The sequence below is a fragment of the Pseudogymnoascus destructans genome (genome assembly GCF_001641265.1).
Source record: "Pseudogymnoascus destructans isolate 20631-21 unplaced genomic scaffold scaffold_10, whole genome shotgun sequence".
Taxonomy (NCBI): domain Eukaryota; kingdom Fungi; phylum Ascomycota; class Leotiomycetes; order Thelebolales; family Thelebolaceae; genus Pseudogymnoascus; species Pseudogymnoascus destructans.
In genome coordinates this window covers 997,363-1,016,262 of record NW_020167529.1, presented here as the reverse complement: position 1 = coordinate 1,016,262, position 18,900 = coordinate 997,363, and the positions used below count along the sequence as shown (strand labels likewise).

The 18,900-nt window shown below is 50.0% G+C and overlaps 7 protein-coding genes across 7 annotated transcripts; 3 read left to right on the top strand and 4 right to left on the bottom strand.

The window, feature by feature from the left end:
* Positions 1-584: 584 nt before the first annotated feature.
* VC83_06273 (uncharacterized protein) lies at positions 585-3,032 on the bottom strand. Its single transcript, XM_024469876.1, has one exon. The coding sequence runs from the start codon at positions 2,590-2,592 to the stop codon at positions 907-909; it is 1,686 nt and encodes a 561-aa protein (XP_024324224.1). The 5' UTR covers positions 2,593-3,032; the 3' UTR covers positions 585-906.
* Positions 3,033-4,531, bottom strand: VC83_09634 (uncharacterized protein). Its single transcript, XM_024473047.1, has 4 exons — positions 4,407-4,531; positions 4,020-4,195; positions 3,663-3,871; positions 3,033-3,608 (listed from the first exon to the last, which is right to left on the bottom strand). The coding sequence occupies exons 1-4, from the start codon at positions 4,449-4,451 to the stop codon at positions 3,373-3,375; spliced, it is 666 nt and encodes a 221-aa protein (XP_024328815.1). The 5' UTR covers positions 4,452-4,531; the 3' UTR covers positions 3,033-3,372.
* A 213-nt stretch (positions 4,532-4,744) lies between these two features.
* On the top strand, positions 4,745-7,761 carry VC83_06272 (uncharacterized protein). The gene is made up of 2 exons (XM_024469875.1): positions 4,745-6,208; positions 6,261-7,761. Exons 1-2 carry the CDS (start codon positions 5,557-5,559, stop codon positions 7,565-7,567), a joined length of 1,959 nt encoding a protein of 652 aa, XP_024324223.1. The 5' UTR covers positions 4,745-5,556; the 3' UTR covers positions 7,568-7,761.
* Positions 7,762-8,115: 354 nt separating this feature from the next.
* On the bottom strand, positions 8,116-8,737 carry VC83_06271 (uncharacterized protein). The gene is made up of 2 exons (XM_024469874.1): positions 8,596-8,737; positions 8,116-8,479 (listed from the first exon to the last, which is right to left on the bottom strand). Exons 1-2 carry the CDS (start codon positions 8,690-8,692, stop codon positions 8,322-8,324), a joined length of 255 nt encoding a protein of 84 aa, XP_024324222.1. The 5' UTR covers positions 8,693-8,737; the 3' UTR covers positions 8,116-8,321.
* Positions 8,738-8,986: 249 nt separating this feature from the next.
* VC83_06270 (uncharacterized protein) lies at positions 8,987-10,852 on the top strand. Its single transcript, XM_024469873.1, has 8 exons — positions 8,987-9,333; positions 9,386-9,398; positions 9,459-9,519; positions 9,585-9,725; positions 9,775-10,056; positions 10,139-10,291; positions 10,352-10,492; positions 10,548-10,852. The coding sequence occupies exons 1-8, from the start codon at positions 9,260-9,262 to the stop codon at positions 10,571-10,573; spliced, it is 891 nt and encodes a 296-aa protein (XP_024324221.1). The 5' UTR covers positions 8,987-9,259; the 3' UTR covers positions 10,574-10,852.
* Positions 10,853-13,333: 2,481 nt separating this feature from the next.
* VC83_06269 (uncharacterized protein) lies at positions 13,334-15,952 on the bottom strand. Its single transcript, XM_024469872.1, has 2 exons — positions 15,324-15,952; positions 13,334-15,242 (listed from the first exon to the last, which is right to left on the bottom strand). The coding sequence occupies exon 2, from the start codon at positions 15,057-15,059 to the stop codon at positions 13,956-13,958; it is 1,104 nt and encodes a 367-aa protein (XP_024324062.1). The 5' UTR covers positions 15,060-15,242; positions 15,324-15,952; the 3' UTR covers positions 13,334-13,955.
* On the top strand, positions 15,939-18,637 carry VC83_06268 (uncharacterized protein). The gene is made up of 4 exons (XM_024469871.1): positions 15,939-16,520; positions 16,572-17,173; positions 17,217-17,376; positions 17,422-18,637. Exons 1-4 carry the CDS (start codon positions 16,518-16,520, stop codon positions 18,028-18,030), a joined length of 1,374 nt encoding a protein of 457 aa, XP_024324249.1. The 5' UTR covers positions 15,939-16,517; the 3' UTR covers positions 18,031-18,637.
* Positions 18,638-18,900: the final 263 nt, after the last annotated feature.

The window sequence follows — 18,900 nt, the reverse complement described above, 5'->3', positions numbered from 1 at the left end:
ATCATTGGGGTGGGCTAACCGAGTCGGATGGGTTTCGGGTACTTAAGGGAATTGACTCACGGGGTTCCCCCTTCATCTTTTTTGTATCCTTCATAGTAGACCTATAGGATAGCATCCGTTTAGCCTCTGACTCACACTCTCATATGCTATTACTGTGAGCTGGGTGCCCTGTGTCCTTACAAGGAATCTGCTTCGACATAGACTGTCTTGTTTCTATCAAAATGCCTCAAGACAGGAGCTTCTGTGACTGTTTGTTTCAACAGCTCGAATGCAGTTTGGCATGCATGAGTCCATTCAAATATCTGATCCTTTCTGGTAAGCTTCACCAATGGCCTTATGATGCTGGAGTAATTTCGGATGAACCTCTGATAGAAATTGCAGAATCCAATAAAAGCTTGCATATCCCTGAGCGATTTTGGAGTTCGCCATTCCAATATAGTAGAAACCTTTGCAGGGTCCATGCGAATGCCATTGACTCCCACGATGAGTCCTACGAATTTGGTTTCTTGGACGAAAAACTAACATTTTGAGATATCTGCTTGCAGTCCAGCTTCTCGAAGCTTCTATAGGACTTTCCTTATGTGCTCTGATCTCATCTCATCTCATCTTATCTTATCTTATCTTATCTAATCTATGTACTATTCCTAATATAGTAATTACCTTACCTAATTTAGTTAGAGCTATCTATATTCAAATATTCATGAATATGAATATGTGTTTGGAAAAGCCAGTTTCGGGTGCTACTGTAAAAAATATATAGTGTTTATGTTATATACCTTGTCTTCCCGCCCTGAATAATGATAAGATGAGATGAGAAATGCCTATCCAAGTCCTCGCCCAAACGCTGTCCCACCCCCCTCATCAACACCAAAATATGCATGCTTACCTGTTCCCATAACCCCCAACCTATACCTCGCCCCAGGCTCCCATTCCACCAGTGGAGGCAGCCAACGAACCGGACCTAATACTCCCATTAATATCCCAATAGTGTCGGCTAGAGCCACTGATCCTTCTTGCCGACTTCTTCGTACTCTGGCTTGCGCAACTCGTGCTCTTTCGCCGCTGCTGGATTGGGCCATTAGGTACAATAACTTTATATGATGCTCGACGCTCGGCCGTCTTGGGCCTCGCCACGAGCGGATGCAGCTGATGGACACGTGCTGCTCTTGCAGCCGCGTCTTGTGGACTAGTTTTTGTTCGAGAACCGGTAAGGGGCGATGCAGTTGGTGCATCCCCGTTCGTGAACCGCGACCTAAGATAGCTGAATACAAGTCCGATGTCAAGCTGCTTCTCCCACTCATCCTTGCTGAAGCCGATGTGGGCATCGTCCGACTCTTGATATCCCTGGGAGCGAAATTTAGACGGCCCTGCGCTGCCCTGTTCGTCTTGGGCGGATCGAGTTGGAGGGGCTGCAAAGTGCATGGCGTTTGCGGTATGTGGAATGGTTGGTTGAAAGAGTGGCACCGAAGCCGAGCCTGCTTGGGTTTGATGCCCATCTTCCGTGTTCGCAGCTGTCTCCGGGATGATTGGCAGGCCAGCATATGGCAACGGCTGCTGTTGAACCTTAAGGTAGGTTGAGAATGCCCCAGGGTGATCCGATAACTGGTTGACGAGCAATCCAAGTTCACGTGCTATTCTCCCTAGGAGTCGATATTCCCATGAATCGTCGCTTTGATCCCTGTCTATGCCAGCATACCAATCCCGGCTAGCTTCTCTTTCCACCTCTTCTGGCAGCCCCTCTCCAAAAAGTATGGACAGAAGTCTGTCGTCGATTCCCATAAGATCGTGGATGACCCTCCTAGTAATGCGCGTCCAAAAACTTTCGCCTTCCCCCTTCCCCATACCCTCTTCAGGCTTGCGAGTTTCGACTTCGGATAGGTCTCCTAATGTTGCTACTTCTTCGTCGTGATAGTCCCGCTCTGGTTTGGCCCTTACACTTGACGCAGATTGCCTCCTCCGCCGGGTCTCCTTCTGTATCTCGTCAAGTAGTGCCCGGCTCTGCTCTAGTCTCCATTCCTCAATCCTCCTTACTTTCTCGTTATCAGCGGTAGTCTCATTCTCGAGCTCTCGCTGGCCAAGCTCAAGGCTCTCCCTTCGTCGCCTTATTCGTCGTGGATTAAACCTCTCGAACGCGTATAGCTGCTCCTGGACACCCTCCCCCATAGTCCCATCGAGTCGGAAAGACCCCAGCCCATCGTGTGTAGGTAATACAGGATTCGCGTCTCCGTAAGCACTCTCCGCTCTGAATTCGAGCAGATGGCTATCTAGACTATCAAGTTCTCCGTCTTCTTCATCATCCGCAACTGCTTCCGAGTGTTCAGATGCATCTTCGTCATACTCGTACGACCTGCCGACGGTGTCGATGCTGCCATAGTCGCTCAGCCTTGATCGACCAGCAGTTCGTCGCGTGCTAGCTGTTGTTGCTGTGTGTGTGCGATCTGTAGTTGATGCCGGCGCCGGCGAGAATAATACCCATTCCTGGGAGTCCTCTAGCTGTTGATCTGGCTGAGTGGAAGGCCCATCGAACCTGGGTTCCTCCGGTGTCGTGTATGTCCTTTGTGGGGCGTAGTGGGTTGACTGGCGGAAAGCCATGGTTCGGTTTGACAATAAATTCGACAACAGCAGTGGCTGGCTATAGTATTCAAACCTTCGACTTGATATATCTTCCCTAGCGATGTGCTCTCGGATGGGAGGCCAGTCTTGTTGAGGAGGCTAAATGACGAGCGTGAGGAGGCAGGACTCTTCAACAACTGATGCAAGGGAGATAGTAATATAATAGTAATGAGTGATCGAACGTAACGTCTGGGTATCAACTAAACAATATACCCAGAGAGTCTATTCGTAAAGGCTGGTTTGTATGGTAATAGAATGGTTAATGTCGAGGTGAGGAGGTGCGTATTGTCGATGAATGGTGTTCTCGTGGACCAATATGAGGCGGGGGCCAACACTGACACCATCGACCAATACGACCAAGCGATAAGAAACGGGGACGGGATGTAAGCTCAAATGAACCAATGAATACGTATCACCCAACTGATATAAGATTTGGACGAACCTCGAGTCACCGCTGATTACTTACGATTTATTTGGCTTGCGGGTGATAGGAGGTATTCATAATAACAAGGGTATGGTAGTAGACACATCTCAGTGGCGGTCTTATTACTCCCGTGAGCCGGAAAGCCGGGCCGCCGTCTACAGCGAACACATGTATCAATCACTCAGATCACTCAAGGAGAGCAGCAGAAGGATATCATGGCTATTTTCATAGTTACAATGAAACGAGCACCTTTGACTCAAAAACCCTTCCATTGCAACCATCGAAAGCAATTATGCGCCGTTCTTATCCACCCGTCATGACCCAACAACAACAATCTAAGCAGTCTCTGCGAAAGCAGCCGGGAAACGCTTGACGTTGTCTGCGAGCTTTCCGTGGGTGCTCAGGAACTGGACGTATGCACCATCGACGAAGACCTTTCCGGTGGTCTTCTTGTCCATGTACTCCTCGCGGCGAAGAGGGGTGAAACCCCAGTTCTTGGAGACGATGATCTTTTGGCGACCGGGGAACTTGTACTGGGAGCGGCGGAGAGCCTCGAGAGCGACGGCACGGTCTGGAGATATTGGTTAGTCATTGACCTGGTAGACCATTCTATGGGTAAACCTACTAGAATCACGAGTGCGGACACTCAGGATGATCTGACCAATGTTGACGCGAGCAACACTTCCGTTGGGCTTTCCCCAAGCACCACGCATACCAGTCTGCAGTCTATCGGCACCTGCACATGACAACATCTTGTTGATGCGGACAACGTGGAAGGGGTGGGCGCGGACGCGGAGATGGAAAGACTCCTTTCCGGAGGTCTTGACGAGGTACCTGTTTGATTGTTAGTATATATCTTTGTAATTCGATGCGTATTTCAAGAATCCGTTGCCATGCAACTCGCGCAGCGTCTGACAGTGTTTTGTGGAGGGCTGCGGCGAGGCTCTGGTTTGATGGATATCGCCGTATTGGATAAACTCACTTGTTGGCGCAAATACGGGCAGCCTCAAGGGCCTCAGAGCTCAGCTGCTCATACTCGTTGGAAACCAAGTGAATGCACAGAGGGAACTCGTCAACGTTTGCCTTCTTGCGGCCAAGATCGAAGATGCGAATCTTTGGGTCCGGGACACCACGGTTGAAACGGGACTTTGGGTAAGGCTGCGAGGAGACTCAAGTTAGCTACCATTCTTCCAATATCTTTCAGCTTTCGATCGAACGCATATTCCATCCGAATCTTTCCACGGGCGCCAATCTCGCAGACGTCGCTTTTGCCGTAGAGGTTCCATTCATCGCACAACCCGTTCTTACTCCTCCGCTCCCTCGTTCCCTCGTTGACTCGTTCCCACACCTCGCAACAGTTTGAACGTACCTTGTTCTTACAGTAGCGGTAACATCTTGCTGGACGGCGAGCCATTTTGAATGATTTCGTCGATGTTGCTGTCGTGAATTAGTTGAGAGATGGGCGGAGGCGAGGGAATCCGCTTGCCTTTTACGATATGCACCGCTCAAAGATTTGAAATCAAAAAGCCCCACTAGCGACTTGGAACCCTAAGCCCACAAAAGCTTGCAAAGCAATCGCTTACGAGATCACGGGGTTATGTGTCACGTGCCAAGAATGGCCGCAAAGAGTGGCGGATAAGACAGGACTCGATTACTACACGTGATTTGAAACAAGGGGGCTGGGAATATCACACCTGTCTGAATGAATACCTTTCCAACTGTTTCTAGTCCATCAATAGAAATTACTAATGGCCAGTCGATGGTGTTCCACGAAGTGTAAATATATGCTATCATCCTCGAAGGAGTGATTTAAAACAAATGGAATCCATCAGTTGTCCCAGCCTATTTAAATTTGGTATCCATGGCTTTCCATGACACGAATTGTCTTCACCGGATATTACACTTTCTCTGTGAGTACAGGAACCATTTCACTACGCGCTGCCCACAGGAAATCGCCATCTTAATGGGAGGAATTGAGGCGGCAGCCTCGAAGGGAAACTCTCAAAATGGCCTCTGCATGTAAATGTTCTGGAAAACGTCCGGCTGTGCTCAGGAAATTAGAGGCACGGTTACCCTAATGCATAACTCTGAGCACTTCACTTTAATAAGCCATGTCCAATATTTTATCTCGACTGCCTAGAGCGTGTATGAACCATATCACATTTCACAAAGGTGGCCATGTTTCAATAGAATGAAACGCGGGGAACCATTTATTGACTCTTTTAAGATCACCAATTTATGAGACGGGTTAATCAATTTCGCATGGACCACCACTGAATCAAAGTCAAACGGGTGGCCAATACAAACATAGCACACCTGTCTTCTGAATCGTATCAACCAAGTCGCAACATAATTGTTAAATATCCGTGTCTCCAGGTCATAAAGTTGATGTTCAACGTTGTCCAGCCGCATAACACCAAGGTGCAACATTACTCTAGCGCGTAACCACGTGGAACGTCAACCCATTTCAAAATACGACATTATCGGGGTCCCACGCGACAACACCATTTGCCAACACAATGTCAGGGACTGACAAGAAGCTACCGCCAACAGGCGCACATGGGCGTCGGCCTACGAATCCGACCACGTCTCCTACTCCCTCGAATCGCGCGCCTGTTCGCTCTCCGACACCATCCTCATCTTCGTCGCAACCAAATGGCGGTCTCCCGAGGACGAGGTCGCTGCGCGGCAGCGCCTTGTCGGCTGGAAACCCAGCGAGACGATCTGTTGTCGGCGCATCGGGCTTGAGTAACAGCAGCAGCGCTACGGATGCCGAAGAAGCTCGAGCCGAGACTATTGCTGCGATGGATGAGCTAAAGGAGAGGTTGCGGATGTCGGAGATTCGAGCCGAACAGTTCCAGAAAGAGACTGAGGTATTACAATCCAGGCTGGAGGATGCGTTACAAGAGCAAGTGAAGCTTGAGGACAGGTTACATGAGGAGGAGGAACGGGTCGAGTCGCTGGAGAATGAGAAACGAGATGCCGCCAGGCAGATGAGGGAGATGGGGGCAATATATGAGGCAGAGAGGATATCAATGACAAAGGAGAAGGAGGAGATGGGTAATCGAGAAGAGGAGATGCAGGCGATAATTCAGAGGCTAAAAGAAAGCTTAAGCCAGAAGGCTAATGGGGACGATGATGCTCGTAGTGAGGGCCGAGGTTTCAGGCATTGTATGTTACCCCTTACTTCCCTTGACATGCCATTTACTAACACCTGATGCAGCCAATAATTCATCGCCGAGCATCGAAAGCAACAATCATTTTGCTCCTCCGTCGTCCTTGAATCGCAGCGATTCTCGAAATAACTCGAAACTTCTCCTCCAAAAAGATCGTGTGATCGAGTCTCTTCGGCTAGAAATAGCGGAAGCCCAAATAAAGATTGTGGAATCAGAGAACATGGGTGGCGGCCGCATACAAGAGATTGAACGACAACTTCTAGAGACCCGGATGACCAACGCCCGGTTGATGGAAGACAACGAAAGCTTCCAACTCCTCCTCTCCGACAAGACTCTCAACGGCGACTTCACAAAGTCCGACTTTGGTTATATGTCCTCTCCAGCCCGCGCTGATGCCCTTGACGCACTCGAAGGCCGCACTGGTGGCTCCAGCCTGGCAGACGAACTTTCTGATGTAGCAGACGGCGATATTGAGGCTTATCGACGCCTGGAAGCTGAGCTCAAAGCCAGCAAGGAACAGAACAAGGCCCTCACACTCTACATCAACAAGATTATCGAGCGTCTCCTCGAGCATCAAGACTTCGAGGCTATCCTCGATCAGTCCTCAGACTTCAAGCCTGGAGCTGCCGGAACCGTCCAAGCAAACACCAATAAAGACCTTCCGCCACCACCGCCTCCCAAGGAAGCCGCTGGTGGCCCGTCAATCCTGCAACGCGCAAAGTCCGTTGTTGGCGGGACTCGTCCGAAGCCTCGTCCGATGCAGATGCCCGCCGCTCACTCGGCCCTGACCGACCCCGACACCGCACCCTCAATCCCGTTCAACCTGAACCGCGGTGCGTCGGTTCGCAAGGCTAGGCCAGCAAGCGAGCAGATATCCTCGGGAGCCTTTAGCGTCGTGAACGCAATGTACAAGGGCCCCACCGCAACCTCACCGCCGCTCCACGGGCCCCAGACGCCACGCAACTCGACGAGTTTCTTTGCGCCGCCGGCCGCGGCTGGGAATCCGAATGCAGCAGCCCGTGCACCAAGCGGCGGCTTCGCACTGCCCTCTTCTGGAAACTTTCCCGGCAGTCGTGTTAGTGGTACTAGTGACGGCGGAAGCACGACCAGCACGGAGACGAGCCACACCAGCCACACTGGCGAGGTTAGCACGCCGCCGCCTGGGAACTCGCCCCCACGGGCGATGGACAGGCAGGCTACATTCGCGGGGAATAAGCCGCGACCACTACGACTGGTACAAGGCCAGGCCGAGACGACGGCCAAGGCGGATAAACGGGCGAGCTGGATGGGATGGGCGATGAACGCGGTGGGCAAGAAAGAGGACGGTAGCAGCGGCGAGGCGGGAAAAGAGTAGACGGCGTTACGGATATGGCGCTTGAACAACTACTGGATTGGGATCGGACGGATTGGGTGGATATTGTGTTACTGACTCTCCTCATTTGGTGCTTTGTATGGTTGTATCTTGCCGAGGCGGAACAATTTGATTAAACAATACCCTTGATGTGGCATGATGGTTTGATAATTTGTTTGACGCAGCGCATAGAGCATGAATATATAATGGCATCTAAGATAACGTATTTCACATGCGAGTCGCCCACACAAGCGAGTCGCCCATCTTATTTCTCACTAAAAATTAGGAAATTTATGAACGCAGTGAGCAAGAAAGAGGACGGTAGCAGCGGCGAGGCGGGAAAAGAGTAGACGGCATGATGCGGTGGCGGTGCCGTTACCTGAGAATTCGGCCTTATCGACGGTCGGTGCCAAAGAGCGCTTTGGATACAAAATGACCCTCTCCGTCCTATTCACATCCGCTGGCAGTTTGTTGTCACGTAGTGGTGTTCACGTCAAGGAGCGCGGCAAGGAGGTAGTATGTTTAGAAACAGTATGGTCTATTGTATATATGCTGTCGCAATGGTTCGATATCATATGCATTGAAAATCACTCCCTTGCCTCCAATTCTCTTCATACATGCGTCTTTTAAATCTGCGTTGTTCTAGGTTTCGCCTTGCTCCACAACACACATGCAGGGACTAATGTGCGGAGGTGCCTCCGCCATGCACACCCCTCGCCCGACGGTGTAAATACGATGCCCTCTACGCTTGCAGCGCTTATAACTTGGCGACGTCCTTCACGGTCCCGATCTGAAGCTTGGCTCCGTACTTCTTGAGCACGCCGGCGTTGTGGTATTTCCAGAACTGCTTGGAGGCGTCCTTTCCGGCGACGCGCTTGAGGATCTTGGCTCCACCGGGGTGCTCATCGGCAAAGTCTGTGTATCATGTCAGTCAAGCTCATGGGTTATAGCAGTATGGCTAGGGGCGCAGGAGTTGCGGTATTGGAGGACATCGGGGCTCTTCGTGGAGGCGCATGTAAGGAAAGGCTTACCGGTGACGTTGTAGACGTTCGCGTCTACGATGATGTAGAGGCCCTTCTCGGGGTTGTTGTGCTGGGCAACATCTGCAGGAGTAAATTGTTGAGACATGTTGAGCTGTGTATTGTGTATATACGGCGTGAATGTATGAAATGTGGTCGAGAGGAGGAAGATCACACTACTTAACTCCCCACACTTTACCTTTTCCCCAGAGTCCCGGATATGGTACCTTTTACCTCGGCAAGTTCAGTAAGCACACTTTGGTCGCTTCTTATTGGTTGACCACTGAGACCGTGATCCCATAATTCCTGGCCTATCAGGGGCGACCCAGCGGCAAGGGCGGACGCGTGGTGGCAGTCGTGGTCAGGCAGACGTGACGACAAAGAGTGTACGGGAAGTCCGGAACGTCGCTACAAAAGTCATGGTGCTTTTTCAAAACCCCTCTATATATACTGGAAGTCCGGCGCCGCATACAGGCGCCTATTTAATTCCGATAATACTTTATCAGCCGCCAATAAAATTACATTTTGGGTCATCGAATGGTTGTGGTTCCTGATTCCAACTAGCCTCTATTGGGTGTCAGAAACTCGCCACACTTGAAGTATAAACTTCCAAATATCACGTCCACAATCGGCTGGGATCTGAGCCAAGCTCGACCTATTATTTAACATAGAAATCATGGCGTCTTTGGGTTGGTCTTATAGAGATATGCCGTACGATCCATACTGGGGCCCGACAAGCTCCAAGGCAAAGTGAGAAATCCAAACGGTCCGTTATTGGCAACAAGGCTGACAAGCGCTACAGTTTCTGCGAGGAGGTGCGTTGCGTAGCTAGCTACGGCATGGCCCTTCTAATCCTTTATTAACCGTTTCTACAGGACTATATCGTGACACGATATGTCGCAGAACTCATTAACACTCTCACAAACCTCACGTATAGTACGCCAAGCCGACACCGTCGGATATAAAGTGTTAGAAAATAAGTATACTAATTATCAACCCAGTATTATACGCAATTCATGGGATCTACAAGAACTGGAGCCGTAAAGATGCCTTTCTCAGGAACATCCCATATCTCGGCATCATGGGCGTCGGTTTCGGTAGTGCCCTGTTCCACTCCACGAACAAATATTACACGCAATGGGGTTCGTCCACTTCCAATATGCGGAAGCACACATGGCTAACAAACTGCAGCGGACGACCTTTCAATGCTACTCGCTACTGCAACGGTAATGCATCGCGTCTACACGTACGATGACAGGCCAATTCACGCAGTTCTCAAAGGCCTCGGCCTCGCTGCCTTCCTAACCGCCTTTTCCCTGTGGCACTGCCTATCCGACGAAATAGTTGCGCACGCCGCTCTGTTCGGCGTGATGGTCGTCCTCGTGGGACTGAAGACGCGCTCGATCATTAGCGACCGTGTCGCAGACCCAGATGTGAAGAAGGAGGTGCGCAAGCTCGTTTGGTGGGGCTCAGGTATGTCGTCCATTTCGTGGCCGTTTGGGTTCAGAGATTTTGGGTTCAGAGGTTTTGGGGATAGTGCTCACCCTGCAGATAGCGATTTTTATCTCTGGTTATGTCATCTGGAATATTGATAATTTCACCTGCTCCTGGCTCACGGAGGCGAAACGGAAAATCGGCATGCCGCTTTCGTTCCTCCTTGAATTACATGGCTGGTGGCATATTTTTACTGGAATTGGAGCTTATATCTGTACGTTTCCCATCCCAGCGCTCTAGTCTTCAGTACGTGAAATCGGTCTAACATTCCTAGTCATCGCACTCGTCGAGTACCTGACATCAGAAGAAGCAGGTGAACCGCTCGGGGGCCGCTTCGCCTGGCCCGTCGATATGTTCCCGAGGAAAAGAGCTCGGTCCACACCGAATATTACCAGGACAGGTTATGGAACGTTAAGTAAGTCAAACGGGAAACAGGTATCCAAAATGCAGAAGCTTACGTGACTGAACAGGCGCGGCCCCTGAGAACATGGACTAATGTGGCCTATGAGCCTCTAAATGCGGGCCAGATGGAATGAGGACTATATCGCAAGAACGAAATAATAGAGAGGCGGCAATAGATTGAAGTGGGATTAAATTGTAATAACGAGGTATAGAGGACTGGGTGTAGATACTATGATACCCGCAGCGCATCACGGCTGGATGAATAAAGGGTTTTGAGAATGGGCTCTAATTAAAAAAGGCAAGAGAGAAGTGCTCCTTTTATAGTGCGTCTTGGGCCGTTAATATACTTAATGGCATCATATATAAACCCTCTGTTTGCTATTGCCTCTTACTATTGTTTTGCTACCACATCCCGTATAACCATTGCCTTCAAAATCATATTTGTCGTCACCCCTTTGTGCCCCCCCGAAAGTCTTCCTATCATCTAATTTTCCCATCGACAATGAACACAAATCTAGGGACTGCCGCTTACGATAATATTACAACGTTTCAAGCATAATGTCTATAAACTTTGGAAAACATCAAGCTGAGGTAAGACATTTATAAGACAGTCATTAGCGATATGCCAAGCTTCGCCCCTTGCTTTTGTCCCCAGTCCCCAACTCCATCTCACTACATCCGGTCTGCGCCAAAGTGGACTTTATAGGTTTTCAGCAAAGCGGCAGGCAGCTTGAGCGTCGTCGTTAGCGCCTAAAACAAGCAAGCTGCCAATAGGGATCTGCCCCCCTCATCTGTAAAATAGTCGAGTGATAGGCGTGGTTTATACTCTGCTTCTTGCCATGGGCCTTCGCATTAAGAATTTTTAATGAGGCTAGAGCTTAGATATTTAATGAAAGCCAGATGACAAAGACAAGGTTAGAGACAATAGGAGAAATGTGTAAAAGAAGAAATAACGTACATGTATAGCGAAAGCGCCAAACAAGCGAAAGCGCCAAAATTATCTACCCTCACGACAAACATTGCGATAAATCTACCACAACATTAGAAATCAATTGAAACTACTCGGAGTCCTCTTCCTCAGAGGTGTCTATTACAATCTGACACGTGCGCGCATTGTGCCCAGTCTCACCACACTTGCCACAGCGACGGGCACGGGTTTCTTCCCTTGGCTTCCGACCACGGCTTGCCCTTATTTCCTGCTCTACCTGCTGCACAACATCCCTCTCATCCTGTAGCTCTTGCGCCCCTTGTTGACTAAGTGATCCTCCTTGCTGTAGTCGTGTTTTCCTAGCTCTCCGGCGCTTGCTTAGTACTTCATTTGCCTGTCGTAGGTTTTGGTTCTCTCCCTTTAGCAGTGCTAATTGATGCATTATTTGCGATGCACCCTTTGTAAACTGGTCAACAGCTGCATAGATTGAGGTTGGAGAGCTATTTTGATGGCGTGAAATCCGAGTTTTAATAAATGTAGACTGTGACATAGCTTCAATTGGGTTGTTTGGTGTCTGAGAAACCCAAGGTTGAGCAGTACCTGGGCGGGAGCTTGGAGGCGTTGGTGTCCTTAACTTAAGATCAAGTGTAGATATCACTCTCTCAGGGTCAAATGGAAGAAGCCCTGCCCCTCGGAACCCGCCTCAAATGTTACTTTCCGTCATTGTAGTGTTAAATGCAGCGTGGAAGGCAGGAAAGAAGTCATCCTTTGTAATATGAGAAATATGAGCCTGCATCATATCTTCAATTTGCCGACCATAGGCCTGCTTTAACGGGCCGAAACAGCCAACATCAAGTGGCTGGAGTAGATGAGAAGAGTGAGCAGGCATACAAAGCGTAATAATGTTGTGTTCCTTGCAGTACTCCTCAAACTCATCTGAGTGGTGGCTCTCATGACCATCAAGGACTAACAAGCGATAACCACCAACACTCCGGGCCTTTGTATGCTTCTCAAAGTGCTGAATCCAATCCATGCCTCTCTCGTTTGTAGTCCAGCCATTTTCAGTAACAGAAATCACCCAATCGCTTGAAAATCCACTATTCTCATACCAAGATGTAAGGTGGTTTTTGCCTGCAACAATGATAAATGGTGGTACTGCCCAACCTTGAGAACTAACGCCTTGGATTACTGTAACCCATTCCCGATTACCAGGCTGTACCTTCTTTGCTTTTGCCCGCCCGTCTGAGCTTGTTACAACCATAGCAGTTGAGATAACGCCCATCATAAACCCAGTCTCATCAAAGTTGTAGATATCTGCTTCATCGATACCATATTTCGCAATTGTGTTACGCACAAGCTCAAACCAGCCATTAATAACTTCTGGATCTTCGCACTTAGCCCTCTGGTAGTCGTATTTGCGCTGAAAGCGTGTCTGGAGCTCTACACGCCGCTTAACAAAGTTTGAAGCCCAACGCGACCCAACGCGTGACGCGTCGCGTGTTGCAAGTAGTCGACTTGCCATATCTTCAACAACAGACAGCCGAGGAGGAAACCCTTTGGCAGCTAGGTCGAGTATATACTGAACAAGGACGGACTCCTCTAGGTTAGTTAATTTCCGTGAGTTGGCTTGGATATCGCGTCGTGAAGGTACACCTTCTAGACGACGACCTAGCTTGCGGTGGTCCACAGAATAGATCCTAGCAGCAACTCGAAGGCGTAACTTTGGGTCGCTTTGCATAGCCTGGATAGCTAGCACTAATTGGCTTTCATCGTTTTTATGGGGCATGTTTTGTTGTTGAGGAATTTAACATTTAGTTGGGGGGTTTGGTCACCGCATCATTTTGGCGCTTTCGCTTGTTTGGCGCTTTCGCTATACATGTACGTTATAGTGAAATATAAAGTCTAAGCATTTTATTTTAGCCCATGCTCGTGAGATAACTCGAGAAATACCGCTGGGGAAATAAACAGTGCCATAAAATATATATGGATTAGAATACTAAACTCTCACAGTAGTAAAGCACAAGATATCCCCACGCCATGAAACCGAGGGAGTGAATGCTGGGGCTGACCGGGACGTCGTCAGGGTTAACACACAGCAACCAGACTGGTGGAACCTGGTCACAGACGCCACGGAGACAAAAAGGGGGTTCCAGTCCGGCAAAGTAACCCAAGCATAGTGCCTAGAACCCATTAGAAAAACTGAAGCAGAGGGGGGAGACGCATCTCCCAAATTCGTCACATCGTAGTTATGTATATATATATAAACCCCAAAAGCAGATATCCCCACCGCCTATCATCTCTATCCATGCGGGCGCCAGCCACTAAACCGAGGCGGCGATACCCACCCCCCCAAAACCCCTATTAGGTTGGGTTGTGTAAAATCTTTCAAAATGCCTGCTCCAAAACATATTTTTGTCTAGCCTAAATGCCGCTTATCCAAAAGGCCACTCATATACGCATCAGCGCGGACCCATGGCTCAATGAGCCCAGCATAATAGCACGCTCCAAAGGAAATAAACCAAAAGACACCCGCCATCTAAAATAGCACCTACGCTTTCTCAGCCATTAACGTGGCAATCTCCACCACGCCCGTCACCTTCCCTTCCACCGCCGTCGCTATCACCGCATCATCATCATACGTCGCCTCTCCCCTCGCAGACTCCTTCTTCGCAGCCTCCAAAAACGCAATCGCCTCCCTCACCGAGATATCCTCTCTCACCACGATCCACTCCGGCGTCGTCACCACCAGCCCCCGCACCTTCGTAGCCAGCTTACCCATATCCTCCGGCTCAAGACGCCTAATCCGCCGCGGCGGAGCGACACTGTTCTCGCAGTACCGCACCCACCCCGACGGGGACTGGTAGCCCGCGATGAGGACGTGGGTCGCGAGCGCGGTGCCCCAGCCGCCGCCGACGAAGGGGATATCAGCGAGCGGCATGGCGATTTCAGCGAGCTTGGTTTTAGCGGCAGGAGGAGGGGAGGAGGTGCCAAGGGCACCGCCGGGGTGGTTTGTGGCGAAGACGGAGGGGGCGGAGGTTCCGTGGAGTTCGTGGGAGATGGCGAGGGTGAGGGCGTCGCCGAGGGCGAGGGCGATGGTTGTGGAGGTTGTGGGGGCGGAGATGCCGAAGGAGGTGGTTTCGGATTCGTGGATGGGGGCGGGGAGGAGGATGGCGGAAGGACGCTTGTCGATTATGGGGCAGGTTGAGGGGTGGGTGTGTGCGGTGAGGACGATTAGGGCGTTTTCGGGGTTGAGGTGGGGGACGAGGGAGAGGAGTTCGGGGGTTCGTCCGGAGAAGGTGATGAAAAGGATGATATCGTTGGTGTCTATTTGGCCAAGGTCGCCGTGGAGCGCTTCGGTAGGGTGGAGGAATGTGGCGCGTATGGACAGACTGTTCATCGTTGCCACGAGCTTGTTGGCGATGTGGCCGCTCTTGCCCACTCCTACGATTACCAGCTTCCCTCTCTTCTCCATAGCCCTCCGTATCAGCTCCACCGTCTCATTGAAACCCTGCCTTGCGATTGTGTCCGTTTGGTATAGGCGCGCGAGATATGACAAGGCCTTTGCCTCAGTCATTAGAACGTGCACCGCGGTGGCGAGGCGTGCTTCGAGAACCGGAGAACAACCAGTTACCTCTGCAGGGGCGATGGCCATGAGCTTATCTGGTACCGGAGAGATTGCCCTTGTCTTGCAGGGCGTGGGAGGTGAGGGAGGCGCCCGCCGTGCCCGGCCATGGAATAGAAGGGTCTCACGGAAACGCTCGAGAAATTCGGAACAGGTATGTCAGGAGGAATCCGCGACGTAATTTCGGGGTCAAATAGATGTTAATCAGCGAGGCTATCGAGGCATACTGGTCAGTTTCCACTGTTATTTATTTCGGGGCTTCCGCTCGCTATTTAACAAGTGCTGTAGACTCACACTCTCGAAGTCGTCACCGGCAGGCCGTGCGAACCCGCGGATAAGGATTCCGCCGAAGGTCTCAGCTCAAAGAAAATTCGGGTGCAACGGGCCAGCTGGAGGTCATTCTGAGCGGCTCTCCAATGCAGCAGGATATGTCTGGATGTATATGGGAGTATGCGTAGATATCCAAGATGGAGTTTAGAGTTTGCAGTCGGCTATCTGCGCTGCCGTGGGGGGGTACACACACCGAACACACCCACACCAGCCGGGATCTCGGCGTCTATGCTCTCCGTGCAATATATAATTAGGTAAATAGAATAGCAATTCAGGTTAGTAATTGGCACAAGAAACAAGCAGGTTGCCTGGTAAATCCTACTATTTCCAAGTAAAATTCCAGGGATTCCATGTGATAAGTCGAAGTTCGGATGAGGTGATTGAACTAGCGCTGAAGCGATGGATGGAGGGGCGAATACATACCACGATAAACACCGAGTTCCGCGATAGGATAGAGTTCTCTTCATATGCCGTAGCACCGTGGGACGACAGTTTTCTGCCTATTTACTAATTGCCCGCAGTCTGTAGTATATAGTATAGTAAGTAATACAGTAGCAAATAGAAAACTATACGGTATGACTATGTGTTTGTCATCCCCCTCGAAATTCTCACTCAGTTACACCGCCGACTCACTCAACCCCGCGATATCCCGATAACGCCGAAACAGCGAAGTCATGTGACTAGGACGGCCAAATGCGTTTCCAAGGACTGACTTGCGTTGGGATTTATCACTTGCATAGTCTGAGTCGCAGTATTCATGGAGCTGCGTGAGTGCCTGTCACGTGGTCGTAAGCCGAGCTGTTGGAGGAAGCTCGACAGAGAGCTGTCAGTCATAGTTAGAGGCGTGACTTGCGATGGCGAGAGCAGTACGGTATGAGTTCGTGAGAGATGTGGACAAGCCTTTCCCCATCCGTAGCACAGTCATACGGTGAAGTTGCTACCTTGTAGGTTGCCAGCCTACTGAGCAGAACAACGGATCGTATGTTCTTACTCATTCTGAGATATCACCTTTCTTTGAGTATATATCTCTTCTTTCATCCTGCCCCAATATCAGGTCAAACTTGGAATCTTTGTATTAAAATCTAAATATTAATACGAATTGTCTACCTACTTTTTAATATATCCGTTTCCAACTTCTCACATTTCACAATTGCAACCATGGTAAATAACGAACCCATAATACAGAGACAAATGACTAACTAATCTCCATAGAGGGGCCTTTTCAGAAAAGCTGACCCTGACGCCGACGAGAAGACCCTGTGCGATGATGGCGAGCAAACCACACTTCCATTCAGGGAGCGCGAAAAGACCGACGACCTTGAAGATGAAACGGACGATAGCGTTTCTCTGACCCTACATCCCCTTCCAGAGATGGAGGAAGTGATCGTTTCTGTTCATCCTCCGAAAGGGAAGAGCCGCACGCCATGTGATATTGTGCTGGTCATTGACGTCTCGGGCTCCATGGCGACAAAGGCACCATCGCCAGAAACTGCCGTGGGAGAGACCGAGGTGAATGGCCTTACAGTTCTGGACCTGACCAAGCACGCCGCGAGGGCTATTATTGAGACCTTGGATGACAACGACCGCCTCGGAATAGTCACGTTCTCCGACGAAATCAAGATTGTCCAGCGTCTGAAGCCGATGACCAAATCGAACAAGACCGCAGCCTGGAACAACATAAAAAATATTCACGCTGGTGGTTTGACGAATATCTGGCAGGGTATTCTTCAGGGGAGAAGTCTGTTTGAGGACGAACCGCGGCCAGGGAGTGTGCCTGCGCTTATGCTGCTGACGGATGGTGCGCCCAACGTCGGGTAAGGCTCTATATCAACGTGTGAACCCAGCTAATTTAATCAGCTGCCCGCCGCAGGGATATGTTACACAGCTCCGTATGTATGATCTTCCAGCGCCAATCCATACGTTTGGTTTTGGCAGCCAGATTGGCTCTTCCCTTCTCCAATCCATTGCAGAAGTTGGGAGCGGCAATTTTGCATACATTTCCGATCCAAGCATGCTTGTAAGTCTCACAACCTCTTTTTATGACGTCTCTGACAGGCTATAGGCTACTGTGTTTATTCATGCGATTGCCAATCTCCAATCCACATTTGCAATGTCGGCAACCTTGACAATTGAGGCTTCTCAAGGCCTTCAACTGGCCGAGACCATGGGTGACTACATCAGAAAGGAAATCCCAAAGGACCAAGCCCAGTCACCCAAGGGCAAGTTACTCATACCTTTCGGGGGCCTACAGTATGGACAATCCCGCGACATATTTCTCAAGTATGAACCATTTGAGCAGAAAGATGAGAAGCCTGTTATCAAGGCCGAGCTCCAATGCAGACCCCTAAACAAGACTTCGGGCAACTGCCTCGCATCCTGCAGCGTTTCAGACAGCCCGAATATGCAGCCCGAGGTGATCGACTTCCACCGCAACCGCGCTACGGTATGCGAATTCATCAGTTCTCTCTCACCAATTTCCAAGACCCACGAACGGATCAAGGCCAATTTGCGCGACGTTGAACCGAAACGCGGCCAGCTACAGAACCTAATCGTCGCCATCCGCGCCATGGTTCTCGACGACGATGCCAACATCGGGCTCCTTGAGGACCTTGAGGGACAAATGATGCTCGCTCTCAACATGAGCTATTTCGGCGGCTGGGGCTTCCACTAACGTAAGTCGTGGCGTAACGCGGGGGATGGCGTAACGCGGGGAATTCACCCCGCCGACTTCTGATAACTGTGAATAACTCAACAATGGTTCGCTGTAAAAGCCTGGGTGTTGCTGAGCGATCTGCAAGACAACAGTCTGCAAGACAGTACAACAAACCCCACGGCATTCACAGCCGTGTTCCCAGCATTTCAAGTGTCGCAAAAGCCATCATCAACTTATGAGCTTGCACAAAGTACAATCCTTGATTCTGGAGCCACGGTGCACGTCTGCAATGACTATGCAAAATTCCACAACTTCAAAAAGTGTGATAGTGAAACATATCTCCTCGCAGGAGATCAACGGGTGATAATTGAAGGATTTGGTTCCGTGAACATTGATGTTCAAAATAGCAATGGTCAACCAATAACTATCGCTCTTGAGGAAACAGCCCTTGTCTCCACTTTCCATACATCAGTCGCATCACTACGCCGATTCATCAAAAAAGGCGTGCACTGGAACACGAAGACTGAATGCCTTACATACAGAGGCAGCAGTCGCAAAGAAAGTGCATGCTATACACATAGCCTTCATATGATTCATGCATTTGGATGAGATCGAGGTGTACCTTCTCATATGGTACTGTTGACCGTGGGATTGGTCTTCGAGAGATGATTTTGGTTGCATTTGACAGCTTGCATGTTTCACAGTTTGTGTCGTAGTCCATGTCTGTCACCTCTACTCCTCTTGTGTTTTCTTGTAGTTTGTACACTGCATTTTGATTTAAGTGACCCATGCGGTTGTGCCACTCTTTTGCGGTCCCTTTTAAGGCACGTCTTGGTTCAAATGAGGTTTGAAATACCTTCTCGATGTCCGGTACAACCTTATGCTTTT

Bases quoted from the DNA above. Each gene is read 5' to 3' on its own strand.
- VC83_06273 (XM_024469876.1), bottom strand. From the start codon at position 2,592: ATGGCTTTCCGCCAGTCAACCCACTACGCCCCACAAAGGACATACACG.
- VC83_09634 (XM_024473047.1), bottom strand. From the start codon at position 4,451: ATGGCTCGCCGTCCAGCAAGATGTTACCGCTACTGTAAGAACAAG. The intron at 4,196-4,406 runs GTACGTTCAAAC...GTCTCCTCGCAG, and splicing joins ACCGCTACTGTAAGAACAAG to CCTTACCCAAAGTCCCGTTT. The intron at 3,872-4,019 runs GTGAGTTTATCC...ACAATCAAACAG, and splicing joins GCCCGTATTTGCGCCAACAA to GTACCTCGTCAAGACCTCCG.
- VC83_06272 (XM_024469875.1), top strand. From the start codon at position 5,557: ATGTCAGGGACTGACAAGAAGCTACCGCCAACAGGCGCACATGGGCGT. The intron at 6,209-6,260 runs GTATGTTACCCC...CACCTGATGCAG, and splicing joins GGGCCGAGGTTTCAGGCATT to CCAATAATTCATCGCCGAGC.
- VC83_06271 (XM_024469874.1), bottom strand. From the start codon at position 8,692: ATGTCTCAACAATTTACTCCTGCAGATGTTGCCCAGCACAACAACCCC. The intron at 8,480-8,595 runs GTAAGCCTTTCC...CATGATACACAG, and splicing joins GAACGTCTACAACGTCACCG to ACTTTGCCGATGAGCACCCC.
- VC83_06270 (XM_024469873.1), top strand. From the start codon at position 9,260: ATGGCGTCTTTGGGTTGGTCTTATAGAGATATGCCGTACGATCCATAC. The intron at 9,520-9,584 runs GTACGCCAAGCC...TTATCAACCCAG, and splicing joins TCTCACAAACCTCACGTATA to TATTATACGCAATTCATGGG. The intron at 9,726-9,774 runs GTTCGTCCACTT...AACAAACTGCAG, and splicing joins CAAATATTACACGCAATGGG to CGGACGACCTTTCAATGCTA.
- VC83_06269 (XM_024469872.1), bottom strand. From the start codon at position 15,059: ATGGCCATCGCCCCTGCAGAGGTAACTGGTTGTTCTCCGGTTCTCGAA.
- VC83_06268 (XM_024469871.1), top strand. The intron at 17,174-17,216 runs GTAAGGCTCTAT...TAATTTAATCAG, and splicing joins GATGGTGCGCCCAACGTCGG to CTGCCCGCCGCAGGGATATG. The intron at 17,377-17,421 runs GTAAGTCTCACA...GACAGGCTATAG, and splicing joins TTTCCGATCCAAGCATGCTT to GCTACTGTGTTTATTCATGC.